The 13,829-nt window shown below is 35.0% G+C and overlaps 1 protein-coding gene across 1 annotated transcript in view; it reads right to left on the bottom strand.

The window, feature by feature from the left end:
* RNGTT (RNA guanylyltransferase and 5'-phosphatase) overlaps positions 1 to 13,829 on the bottom strand; it is a 189,205-nt gene that overhangs the window by 155,243 nt on the left and 20,133 nt on the right. Inside the window, exons 6-7 of the mRNA XM_085318674.1 lie at positions 12,735 to 12,844; positions 11,794 to 11,895 (exon numbers count right to left, since the gene is read on the bottom strand). Coding sequence (XP_085174800.1) covers positions 11,794 to 11,895; positions 12,735 to 12,844 — 212 coding nt within the window. The remainder of the gene's footprint in view (positions 1 to 11,793; positions 11,896 to 12,734; positions 12,845 to 13,829) is intronic.

Raw genomic sequence — 13,829 nt, 5'->3', positions numbered from 1 at the left:
AGACCCTCCAGTTACAGTGAATAGTATTCTTGACAGCCATCCAGGGTTTTAATTAAGTCAGAGTGCTGCACATTTTTTGTTTCTTTCTTAAAGGATATTAAACCTTGTGGGCTAAAATTAGTCATCTTGTTATTCATGATTTGACCTACAACAAACAGTACATTTATCTATAGCTAATATACACTGAGGATTCTTATAGTTCATATAAAGTATCCAATGTTCAAAACAGAGGAAGAGTAGTTAACTAACTAGACAAGATGTGACCCAGATCTATAATTTGTGTACTACCAGATTTTTTTTTTTTTTTAATAGATTCATTTTGCGTTACCTGAGTTTTAATAATGCTGAGTGGCCAGCTACATACTAAACTAGATTTCTATATCCTGTGGAGGAACACCATCAGAAAACAACTGCCCAAAAAAAATTTCCTTAMGTCTTCTAAAATTATCCTCTCAATTCTTATTCAATGTAAATGCTCTGATTACTTCTTTGAAAAAGCTAATCATGTGTTCCATTTACCTGGTATCTCAAGCTGCAATGAACCACTGGATTCTCTTACCAAAAATAAATATTAATATTTATTGCAAATAATTCAGCTTCAAGCTTTCTTGAACTTTGACTACATCCCTTCTCTGCAAATTTTATTCTGAAAATATCTTGCAGATTTAGAGGGAAATTCACGCCTGAATCAAAGGCCTCAAAAATGCAAAAGAAGGTGCTATGCAGATGTATACTCATGGCATAAATGAATTCAGCTTCAGTCAACAAGCAGTTCCTTTCCCAAACAGGAGAATCATGAAGTGTCTCACAAAAGGTCCATAATGTAACTCCTTTTGAAAAGAAGTATCACAACACTGAAAAAGCAGGCACTCTTAACTCTGAACTGATCAATGCCAGAATTTATGCTAGATCTATTCAGTCTATGTATATGACATAAGCCACAGAAGAGCAGAACTGTCACTTGTGCTCACAGGTTGGAAGAAGTGAAAAGTGCTGCCCTAAATATTTATGCTGCCCTAAATATTTATGTAGGTTTACTTTACAGACTGAATTTCATTCTTCTCTGAGCAAGCTTAGTAAGTTACACTTCATGAACGTGCCCAGAGTCCCCCCACCCCACCAGAGCCAGCAGCATAGGACACAGTGTTCCACTTCCCAAAATGGCCTATGAGAAAAGAAAAGGTGAGGGGGGAGCAATCGCTGATGCACACAGCTTGGATGTCAGGTATACACATAGGCACACCATTTATCTTGATCTAATTAGAACACTTCAGGACTACATTTTAGGACTACATTTGAATACTCTAAGATTAGTATTCATAACACGAACTACTGCATTTTAATATATTTAATCTTTATAATCAAAAGAGCTTGCTTAGTAGACAACCTGTCCAAATATTCAGWCTTATATGAATAATTAGTTAAGTAGTACTTTTCAAAAGACTTAAGTTACTCTTCAAAATTACAAAGCATCAAGTCTGGTATTTCACAGATACAAAAACACATCCTTTCAACGGTATGCTATCATACCAACAGCACTTCTTAGCCGCCAAGGAAAGCAACACCAAACCAACAGTATCATTCTACTCCTTCATTTCATTGTTAACACCCTTGAGTCTTGACTGTGTCGTAGGTACATATAAATGAAAATCCGTAAACCATCTAGAGTAAGAACACACCTTCTTTGGCCATTCAAGTTGATTCAAATCAAAATTGAGGATGATATATTTTGTCATACCTATTTATTCATTTCTCTACATTAATTCAAAGACTTGAAAGACAGGTGCCAGAGGACAGAAGAGAAGGAAAGTAATATAGATGTGCCTTCATAATAAATAAATAAAAACACCATCTACTCCAAATGCAGGTAAAAAAACAATTTCAGAAGCATAATCTAGCACAACAGCCATGAAACTAATACCACAGCCTATAATATACATCTCTGTTTTAAAGCACAGTATTTCCTTCTTAGGACCAACAGTAATTATATACAGCAGTTGTAAGTATAAAGTTTCACCTTATGATGCACTGTGCTGTCTCATTTGCCCTACAGTCTTTCAATTAAGAAAGACTTTGCCTCGTTCATAATTAACACAGTCAACAAACAAAATTAATGTGTGATCCGGTTACTCCCATGAGTCTGACTACCAAAAAAATGATAAATTCTATTCTGTTGCAAGACCTCCAGAAAGTCCAGGTCTGCTTTCATTCCCGTAGAACACACAGGAGAGTAAAAAAGGACAACATGTCCTATCAGGTAGAGATGACGAAGGCAACTTTGTGCTGGAGATTCTTTACTTTGAGACAGGGGGTACAAACTTAATATGTTGAAAGTGCCCTTAATTTTACCTCAAATTATCAAAGTTTTTTTTTTCCCACTCTTAAATAAAAATTCAAGTAACAATATAATATTCCCAATTTCTGTCTCTATCTAGGAAACAGGCCGATCTCAAAGAAATCTAATCATAAGTTTATTGCGCAGTACATTAGGGATAACTATTAAAATGCAGAGTGAGTGAAAACTCATATACTCAGTCTACCAAACAAAAACAAAAAAGAACAAAAAACCACTTTCTACTCAAAAAATATATCTTGCCTGCTTCGTCCTCCCATCTTGTCTTCCTTGCCTACCTAAATACAATATATAAAACCATGAATCAGATATCTGCTTTTTTGAAAATGAAAATTKATTTTAGAGTGTTCCACCATCTATGAACTGCACTCTTACTGCTCTTTTCAGCAATCACTAGAAAAGGTAGCTTATATAGTTTTTTTCCTCTCAAAAAACATAAATCAAGCAGTGCAAGTTTTGAAAGAAAAACAAGCATCACTTTACAATCTAGAATCCAGTAAAAAGCTAAACTACTCTCAACTTTAGAACTGACAGATGTGAGCCTTACATGCTTTAGCAGAAGCTTAAGACTGTAACATCATCATCTCATAATTCAGAGCTAAACTGCAGGTGCTCCACAATGATTAGTATTATAGGCTATAAAAGCTATTTATAGCTTTTACACTAGACTGGAGGGATAAAAAAAGCTTTATTACAACTATTTCAGTGAATTCCACAACTTCATTTTTCCAAACAGAACAGATGCTACCTCCAAATTAAATATGTTCTTCAACATAAACTCAGCAAAACAAATCCTCTGTGGATTCCAGCTTCAACATAAATTCAGCAAAATAAATCCTCTGTGGATTCCAGACTCATCCTAAACCAAGGTTCCTCCAACTGTGGAAGCAGAACTACAGAAATAGTTTAAACACATGCAAGTTTGTTTCTTCTTGAACTACACTGCCTAATAGTTAAAAGCAAGGACAATGTAAACAAAAAGTACTTAATAAAGACCTAAAATTGTAGGATACAACAAGGTGGTGCAGAGTTAGGAATAAGGAAACCACAACAYTTACTTTACCATTTTAACTAAGGTTTCTATTTCATGACATCTCTTCAAACGTCATCCTATTTGACAGTCTGATAGGTATAACAGAAAAACTCTTACAACTACTTCTTYGAGATACTCAGTGAAAATAATAACCCATGTTTGAACAGCAACTATCCTATACACACATGAACAACATGTAGCAACTCAGCAATTGAGGTTTTGCACATTGCTCAGTTACATAAGCATGTGCTTTGAATAAAGCTTATTTAGCTTGGAATCCAACCACTTGAGTTAAATTCTAGCTGTTCACAAAACCTGCCACTCCTATAATAAAAGCATTTGTTTCTGAAAAGTCCATTCAGTACAAGCTCAAATCCAAACCTCTGAACACTTGTTCTTTAAAACTTCAGACCATAACTTCATGCCCCAACAGAGTAAGAGCTACACAGCATTACCAATCAATAGTGCAAAAAGTTGGTAAATATTTAAAGTGCGTATTTTTAAGATGGGAGTTAGAGGAGGGAGAAAGACAAAGAGAACAGGAGGGAAGGTGTGGTATGAAAGTGCCCAGATGAGTCTAGTGTGAAGTCTTCACTCCATCACATCACTGTGAGACAAATTTTCCTTCCTGATGCCAAGACTGGCAAAAAGTATAACCCAGAAAACTACAYAACAAGACACCCAAAATGAAATACATAATTCACTGATACATTATCCATCTAGGGCCAGAAATGAGCCCCTCAGAAAGGTGAGATTCATATCTGAAAAAAAGCTCTTTGCTGATGTTTTTCGGTGACAAATGGCCCTAAACCTTCTTGTTAGCACCAAAACCAAAGCCATCTGTCAAATCTCAAAGCCCTACTATCACTGTTCAATTATGGCAAGGCAGCTATTTAAAGAAATGCAGAACAGGTAGTGTTTGCCAAATGCTACTGTATTTGAAAAATGTTCATATGAATTTCATGGTTTACAAAGATCTAAATGCAAACATTTAGTGTACCTTTACACAAGAGTGTAAAACACTTCTTGATCACACCCCCATCATGTTAGTACGAAGACTTTTTTTTCTAATTAAAATTGAATGTGTACAGATGTGAAAAACAAAAGGTACCCACACAAATTTAGGAAAATTATTAAAGCTGTTAACAGTTTGCATCTTGTTCAGGTCACATTTTAACATTTTAAAATATAGTTCTGTTTGATAGTATTACTTTGAATTACTCTATARACATGTAAAAGCTTTTTATTCTTAGTGGTAATAGTCTTTTTCTGAAAATCAGTGTCTCACACCTTACCTACACTATTCCTGCTTGAATATTCAGCTCCACTCATTAGAACAAAACATCTGCTACAAACATTATTAATGAGACATGCATCAAGGGATATAGGCRAGCCGCTAACCACCTGGGCTAATCACTTTACAGTACAAAGTTGGTAACGGAGTCGTGCAGTATGCCTGGAACATACTRTAACAACTTTCTGATCCTGATAGCAACTGCTATGTCCGAAGCCTAGCCCTACAAAAACTGATGCATTTGTAAAGCCATTTATAGATTGTAGCTACTGCTAACGTACAGCATATACTTGTATTAACAAAGCTAAAAGGCATCATTTTAGTACGGGAAATTTTTCAATTTGCCCTTTAAATTTCTGTGCCTCGTGAATAGATCAGGATTAAAATATTTTAAGACATCAGAGGTTTAACAACTGTTCTGTTAAATGTACAGTACAGAATTCACACCATCCAAGCAAAATAGCTGCAGAGACTTTTTTAATTAAGAAGTGKTTTTTTTCCTCAGAAATGAACGGCTTACATATAATATTTACATATGTGCAAATAATTGGCACAAAYTGAATACTCTTCCAAAGGGTCACAATGTTAAGTGAACTACAAAGCTTTTTTAATTCAAAGTTCAATTGTCTATATCTGAGTTGAACGCATGTATGTGTTTACACATAAGCTTGATAAGTTACTATCATAGCTCATGAGATCCAGCCAACCCAGAAAATGAAACCTTGAGCTATTCAGAAAATCAGTCACAAAATACCTGCTGCAAGCCCAACTGAAACACTCTGTAGAAGGCACTGACTACAGTGGGAGCTTAGATACCTCCCACAGCTGCAGACAAACTGTGAACATCTCTTCCATGCCACATCCTACTAGTGCTCCATGGAGCACCGTATGTAGCGCGCAGCTCACCCTTGTCACAGTCCCTCTCTAAAGAAAGAGGAGAAAACGAGATCAGATCTTAACAGCCTTCAGTACCTACCAGGTTACACATCAGGACTTTCTCATACACTTCTTTACACCCATGGAGGCATGACAGTCCTGAAACATTTGCTGTCATTTTTCATTTTAGAATGGTATAAAATGACGAGAAAGCTGTACCCCCAGAGTGCTGTTTTTTATACCACGTGCTATGGGTACATACTACATACTAAGGCATACCGCTGTATGCCTTGCATACAGCATTCAGGAGTATTTGAGAGTGCAAGACTAAAACTGAAGGACTGCCTTCAAGTAAGGCAAGAAGAGACAAGTATTTATCCATACTGCTTGCTTATGCTAAAAATTGGACCAAACTATCCAGATAAATGTATTTGAGTTTCCTTTTGGAGCAAAGACATTGGCTTGCTCCAGCGAGAACAAGGTGATGTGCAGTGGAGATGCTTGTGGAACAAGGGCTCTGAAACAAGGCAAGCAACAAGCGGAAACACCAGTGCAGACATACACAGGGAATCAGTACAGACTAGGTAAGGACAATCCAGAAGTTTTTGAACTCTGATCTCCATGAGACTGAAGGAAGATGAGTTTCTACCCAAATCAGACTCAAACTATTTACACACATGTATATGATGCTACTCCAACTAAAATCCCTCAAAATACTTTAAGACTGAACTATGGTCAAATAATTTAACTAATCAATTACACACTATTTAGACAATGCAAAATGTTAAACAGCACTTTTATGATTTTTTTTTTTAATTAGGGGAAGAAAAATAAGGCCATACTAAGAAAGCAAGAAACATGCACTGTTTTACCACTGTAAAACACAGCTCTTAAAACCATAAAGGTAAAAATTCAGCTCCAGATGAAATCATTAGGAAAAATAGATCCCTAAAAAAAAAAAAAAAAAAAAAAGTCCTCAGGGAAATTACTAACATTATATACCAGTTTAAGACAACCTACAAAAAGGGCTTAACCATGGAATCTCTTGAGAAAACTACTGTGGCAGTAATAAAACACACATTTTAACAATGGTGGAATGTAAGAAGTTTGGCTAAGCTGAACAACTATTTTTCTTAACCAGAATGTTTTATTTAAGCGAGAAAGTACGAAATAAGGTTTTTGGTTAAATATCTACATTTCCGTAAGTCAATATAAGAGACTACATAGATTCTATAAGAGTCTATGCAAGTCTTCCATAAAAATCCAATCAGGTTGATGAAACAGTAGTACTCTTTAAAGGAGAAAGACTAAAGCCTGCAAGTCAAATAATTTTGTAATAGGCAAGCTGTTATATCAGACTGTTATATTAAAACACACTTACAGAATAGTTTCAGAATAGCAGGAGATCAGTAAACAAATCTCCACTCTGCCTTAATATTAAATTCAGGAAAATTATGACTATCAACACAAGCATTCTGAATAATTAATGAAAACCTGTTTAATTGTAAAAGGAGCCTAAATCTCTGGAGAGTTTTTGGAATTATGTCCAAAGTAAAAATTGCTATAATCATTTTTCATTGTTGACTAGGATAGCTATCATGACACACTGTCTAAATGTCCAAATGGTAGATGAAGTTTTCATCTGTAATCTTTCTTTTACCACACTCCTTCAGCTCAGTTTCATTAATACTGGATCTCTGTAGCACTCTTCTCTGAATATACCTATCAGTCTGTGCACCTCCACATTCAGCTTTAAGTTGCCTTATGATCTGTATAAAGAAAATTCAACAGAACTATTTAGTTTCCTCAGTTCTACTCTTCAAAATCTATTCTGTTTAGATAGCAGTCTAAAATGTCAAAAATACAGGAGGTAATGTCCAAAATATTTAAAAACTATTATTATACAAAATTACATACCCAATTTAATTTCTTTCACAAAAGGCAGTCTTCTAGGTACACTACTATTTTATATACAATTATTTCACTGTTCCCAATGTATGCATCCCATATGCTTGAATAAGAAAATAAGAATATTCTATAAGACTTCAATTTTACAAAAGAAAAACATAAAATATATGATATCAAAATATTTTTCATAATGAAAACAGGAACACAAAAGGAAATGTGAAAGAAAATAGTTTACAACCCTACAGCACTGCACTAATTAACTTCTTTACGTCCTCTTAAAATTTGCTCCAAATCTTATCAAACTATACTAACCAAGGACCCAGGGTTTTGAACACAACATTCGCTAGTGAAAAAGCACACAAGAGGCATTGCAGATGAATCTTTTTTTTCGATTAATACCAAATGGCTTTCTATAGATAAACTATTTTTAAAACATAAAATTATTTTCTGCTATTTCTATTTGTAGAAGCAGTACATTTAGATTTTTCTAAAGCATTTTCATAAACTAATGCCTTTACTACATACAAAAGTAACTGTAAATCAGTCTCTAAAACAAAGGCTTCCTTCAGGACAGATATTCCAAAAAAGACAAAGATTACCAATGCCAATATCTCACCCATCAAGGACACTAATAATTTGTAAACAATATTTTCATAGTTTCACAAGTAAATGTCATGAGCAGTATATCTGGAATGTAGATTAATTGCATAATGAGTGCAAAGATTCCCATCTGGCTCCCTGGGTGGTCAGTTTAAGTTGGCTGGGTTTGTGTGTTTAGGCTCAGCAGCATTTCAATGCACCTGTACTGCTCTGAGAATAAGCCCAGATCTCCCAACAACCTATTTCTATAACCTGGCTTTCTGAGAACGTCTGCATCGTATTTCTCTTGTGGTTGTGCATACTGTTAGTCAATGTTAATAAGCTCAATATTCCCAGCCAGCTCCTAATGCTTGGACGCAATAGACTGTGAGCTTGCTTTTACTTTCACATCATGCTCTGCCCAAGCTAATAAACCATTCAAATACAGAGAGCATACGAATTTAGAAAAATTCTAGAAGACAACTTATACCATTCGTTGGTTTAGCATCAAAACTTTGTCTCAGGATATGAAAGGGATGAAAGGAAGTATGCTTTCCAYTACACAGTGCTAAAACCAAACAGTTTTTACCTACGTCAATACACAAAACCACCAGTCTTTACCAGTAAAAACACAAATCCTGACCTCCTCTTTCTGAAAGCAGACATCTCATTCATGTAACTGATGCTTTCTAACTTGTGCATGTGTGCTAGTCTAAAACACTAAGCAGAAATGAATGTAACAGTCCTTTTCTTACCACATGCACGTTAATTATAACCTCACTTTTTCTGATGAAGTCAAAGCAGATTAAAAGGATATTTAATTTTTATTCACTTCGAGCAAATGAAATTACTCCCCTCAGCACAGATTACAATTGCTTTAATATTATCATATGTGAAGAATATATTTTAGAAATAAAAATCAAACTATTGAAATGAATGAAAAATACYACATTATTTAAATTCTTCCTACTGTTGAAATATTATTACATGATGTAATAAATGCCATTATCAATTACTTCACAGTAATGCCCACAGTCAAAAGAAAAATTGTGATCTGAATGCTACTTAGAGATAGATTAAGGCTATTTCCATTAATACCTGAGACTCTTTATTTTAGTTTTGAAAATAGAAACACTGAAATAAAATAGAATTTTCAATCTCTGCTTATGACAGTTCCAAAACCTCAAGAGAATAGTTTTAATTGCAAAAATGTTTAGACCTACTAAAATATTCAAAATACATGTCCTATGAAAATAAGGAATTTTATTTGCAGAAGATTTGCTTATAGGAAGTCACAGTATCTCCACAGTATCTTTATGTGATTTCCTGTAACACCACATTGGAACAGCAARTATGTTCTATCCCTCACCAAAGTTATGGGGGGAAGGGGAAGATGAGAAGAAAAAAACCTGTGCRACATGACTTTTTCCCTCCATGACTGAAAGCAAAGAAAGGAAACGCTGTAAAAGATGTTCAWATCAGAGTCTCACAAACTAATCACCTTGAGTCCCTGTCTCGGAGGATGCATCACACACGATGCACTGTTCTTAAGAGGCTAAATTTCTTTCATCTTTTAGGGGGCTCTGGTTCCAACCAATATAGGGAAGGTGATGCCCAGTCATGGCAGGAGTTATCCAATATTGACTGCATTTACTAAAACATTTAAAACTATTGCTGAACCTACACTAGCAACAACATTCAATAAATCAACAGCTAACACAGCACATTTCATCATAATCCTCACAAAGCTGAGGATTCAGTGATTGTGATCAAAATCATTAGATTTTGTTAATGCTAAAGTAATTGTTGAAATACTAAAATTGCAAAAAGGTAACTGCAGCTGTAGAAGTTGTAAGGTAGTAAAAACAGGAATTCCTTGTTTATTAGCATTCTGCTGCTGGTGTTTTACTCCCATCACTCATACTGTGGAAGTAATTCTCTGACTTGTATATTGAGAAATAATTTTACTATTTTTGCAAGTGTAACCAGCTGACTCCCAGCCCTTTTCAGTACGGCTGCTTAGGTACAGTGGACACCAAGCTAAATATAAGCCAACGGTGTGCTCTCGTCACTAAACAAGAGGCTCTGTATACAGGGCTACATTAGAGGAATGTGGCCAGCAGATCAAAGTACTTATTAACTCCTTCTGCTCAGCATTGGTAAGCCACTCCACAGTCCTACATGCATTCTTGAGACCCTGATCCTAGAAGGATGTAAAGAAATTGAAAAAAGCTTCAGTACAAAGCTATAAAGATTGTCAGGAGCCTAAAGGACATGAYCTGCAAGGAGAGGCAGGAGGATGCTAAGCAGTGATGTAATGTTAGTCTACAAGTTTCTGAAGGATAAGTTAAAGACAGAGTCCAAACTCTTCTCAGTAGTGCCAAATGATGCAAAACGCTATGGCTACAAATTGTTTCTTAGAAGGTTCACTTTAGATACTGGGGTGCAGAGAGATGTTCAACTTCCTTCCTGGGTGGCTGGTGCAGCACTGAACAGATTATCCAGAGGCTGTGTAATCCTTGCCACTGATTAGATCACTGTCACTGGTTTTCAAGACTTGACTAGAAGCCACAGTTAACCTTCTGCAGTGCTGGCAATAATCCTCCTTCATGCAGAAGGTTAGATTAAACAACTATCAGAAATTCCCTTCAACAAACATTTCCATAATTTTATGATTTTTGTATGCAATGCCTCAGACTCTCTTAAGGCAAAATATTTCTGTTTTGCAAAATATAAACTAGAAAATAAGTCAAATGAGTTGGTCCCTAAAATCCTATTACAATTTTTATTACAGCAATCAGTCACAATTGGGTGGGACTAGCTGCCCAAATACAGGCATCTAGTAGCATTTGAGACACCACAAAATAGCTCAGATGCATTCAGGATTCAGGATGGGGCCAATACGACACAAAGCCTGTATGAAACTTGCACTATTCCATACTAACAGCTGGAGACATGGCAGAGCATCCTGTGATACCTAAAAATGACACCAGATGCAAAYGTTTAGACAAGTGAATTCCATCCTGTTGAGATAGATACATAACCAGTTACAATCAGAGAAAAGTTTCTTAAGTCTCTTGCCATTCTGTATTTGGTAATACATAAAGCTTTCTATTTTGAAATGCTAACATAAAGAAAACCACAGATATTAAACATAAGGATGTGTTTCAAACTGGAATTAATAACATTGAATAACTTCAACACATCAATCTGATCAGGTTGTAATCTGTTACAAGAAAACATCACCTCTACAAAGAAAGTACAAGAACCAGTCTGAGAACATGAAGCTACCAATTCTCTAACCAACCAGAGACACAAGTTTGAATAAAGGACCACGTTATGAATAAAAGAAACCTATGAAATTTCTAATATGAGCTGGCCATTGAAGAATCAACTAGGAGTTTTAATTTAGTTTTTACGTAACAAATTCTTTAGCTTAACAAATTCTTACTGTTACCTGGAATTATTTTAAGACCTAGTGAGTCTTGCCTGACTGACAGGCAAGGGTTATGGAGAAGAACAAGAGTACATACATTTAACCATCAGTCTGCAGAACAGCTGCTATAAAGAAACTGGACTACAAACTTCAGTAAATGTTGAGTACCAAGACAACAAAAAAAAATTAAACTTTGAAGTCAGTTTTGTTGTTGGAATATACTTTATCCATCGTACAACCAAATTTGCTTTCTTGAGAAAATACAGTCTACCCTATTTACTGTTTTTTTCTTTTTCCATTTAAAATAAACTTACCGAGTGCCATCTGCTTTCCAGCTAACTTTATATGGCTTCTGCTCTAAAAATTTAATATTTTGCTTGTCCATGGAAACAGGCTGTGCTCCAGGGAATCCAGACCTAAAAGAAGAACCATGTTTATTTATGTTTTACAAAGAGTAGCCACAGAAAGCAATGCATTTTTTACATCAGACTTAAAGAAGTCATACTTTGTAGTAGACTTGCTGCAAGGTTAATTTTCAATAAGAATATTTTCTCCAATAAGGTATTTTGCAGGAGAATCCACATGCTTTTTGATAAGAACATAGGTATTTGTTCAAGACAGAAAACTGAATTATGTAGAACTTCAAAGTTGTATTTTCAGTGGAAGAGAGATTTTAATTCAAAACTAATCTATAAGCATCAGCAAGTTAGAAAAAACTATGAGCAACTCCCCGAGTCTTCTGCTTTAAAAAAGGAGAGAAGTTTACAGCCTGAAACATTAAAAGCAGCATTCCTATTAACACTAGACACAATTTCAAGTTGGCTTTAACTATGTTAAAGAACTAAAAGTGAATACGATACCTCAAGACTAAAGTGTAACTGCAGTTGTATGAAAAAGACTATTGCTTGGATAAATATTAAATTTTACACAAATAACTGGCCTAGACTACAGTTGCAATTTGCATAGCAACTACTCACAGGAAAAGATTTTATTAATCTCAGTGTAAAAGCAATTTTAGAATCTTGTGTCTTAATTTCAACAGTTGATCATTCTATTACATCGGAGAAGGTATGATCTTCACTTGTTTCACTATTGAGCATTCCTGAGGCTGCTCCTTTGTTTTTTGTAGCAATTCACCTGCAATTCATTGTCTTTTTTCTTTTTTATAATGAGCTTTTTTGTTCTGCAAAACTAGAAACATAACCTTTACTTCTAGATAGTATAAATTAACAAACTGTAAATATTCTTCTCATACCCTTCCCATCCACAGAACTGCTGACATTTTTGCTGTATCCCTCCTAACTTTGGTTGTGTTGTCACCTGGGTCACACATTTAACTGTTACTCCTTCCAAGAAAATTGCACCCTAAAAAAATAAAAATAAAAAATAAAATAATTAGCATTTTAAGTCTTCATAAAAGCAGATCAGAAAATAGCTGTGATCCTCTACACTAGAAGTTAAAGCCAAAAACTCTTTGTGATAGAGATTTTTTGTTCTGCATTTTAAAACACAATGTTGACATGTCAATTCCAGATTCAGGTTCTTTTACAATACATGACCACCACTAGCAGTACTAGATTAAAGACTTCTTCCAGTCTTCCTCAGCACTACTACTTCTCCAAATACCAAGATACCATCATCTTAGTTTTGCCATATTACRGCAAATTTATTCATGAGCCATATTATGAACCCAGTTAGTGAAATGAGTTATTGGTGGGGTGGGGGGAAGAGGTAAATGGTAATGGATAGGCCATCCAGCATTTATTACATATGCACAATCCAGCATAATATTCTTAATAAAGTTCCCATGTCAAAACAGCATCAGGTCTTGCATATTAGGGATCAAATTAAACACCTTTAGTATACAAAACATTATACAATAAAAATCTAATGCAAGGCATGTATATATGGATGTGAATTTGAATTTAAACTGTATGTACATTAAAGAGTATAAAACACTCACATCTTTGTGATGCCACTTTTAGGTATGTCAGAAAGTGTGGCCTCAAAACAAGCAAATTGGAAGACAAGAACAAAACTGAACTCTATGAAATGTTAACACRAAAATTTTTAAATATGACTACAAATTCCTAAATAGTATTTTTAGATCAACAGTCCAACACTTTCCCTGATTCATAGAAAATAAAAGCTTTCCACAAACAGTAGAGATTGAGCACGTGAGACAGATTTAAGTAACTTGGTAATGAACAGTTTAAAGTCATTGGGAAACATCTATGGACACCAGTTTTGTACCAGTAATCTCAGCAGATCAAAAAATTAAACCCTCTAAATCTCTTTGAGGTAGTAATTCTAGTACAAGAAGTTTAAACACATGGATTTTACCTCCTCT

Source organism: Rhea americana, unplaced genomic scaffold (assembly GCF_003343005.1).
Source record: "Rhea americana isolate MKP2758 unplaced genomic scaffold, rheAme1 scaffold_55, whole genome shotgun sequence".
Lineage (NCBI taxonomy): Eukaryota > Metazoa > Chordata > Aves > Rheiformes > Rheidae > Rhea > Rhea americana.
Note: the sequence above shows the minus strand (reverse complement) of the source record. Positions and strands in the feature narration are given on the sequence as shown.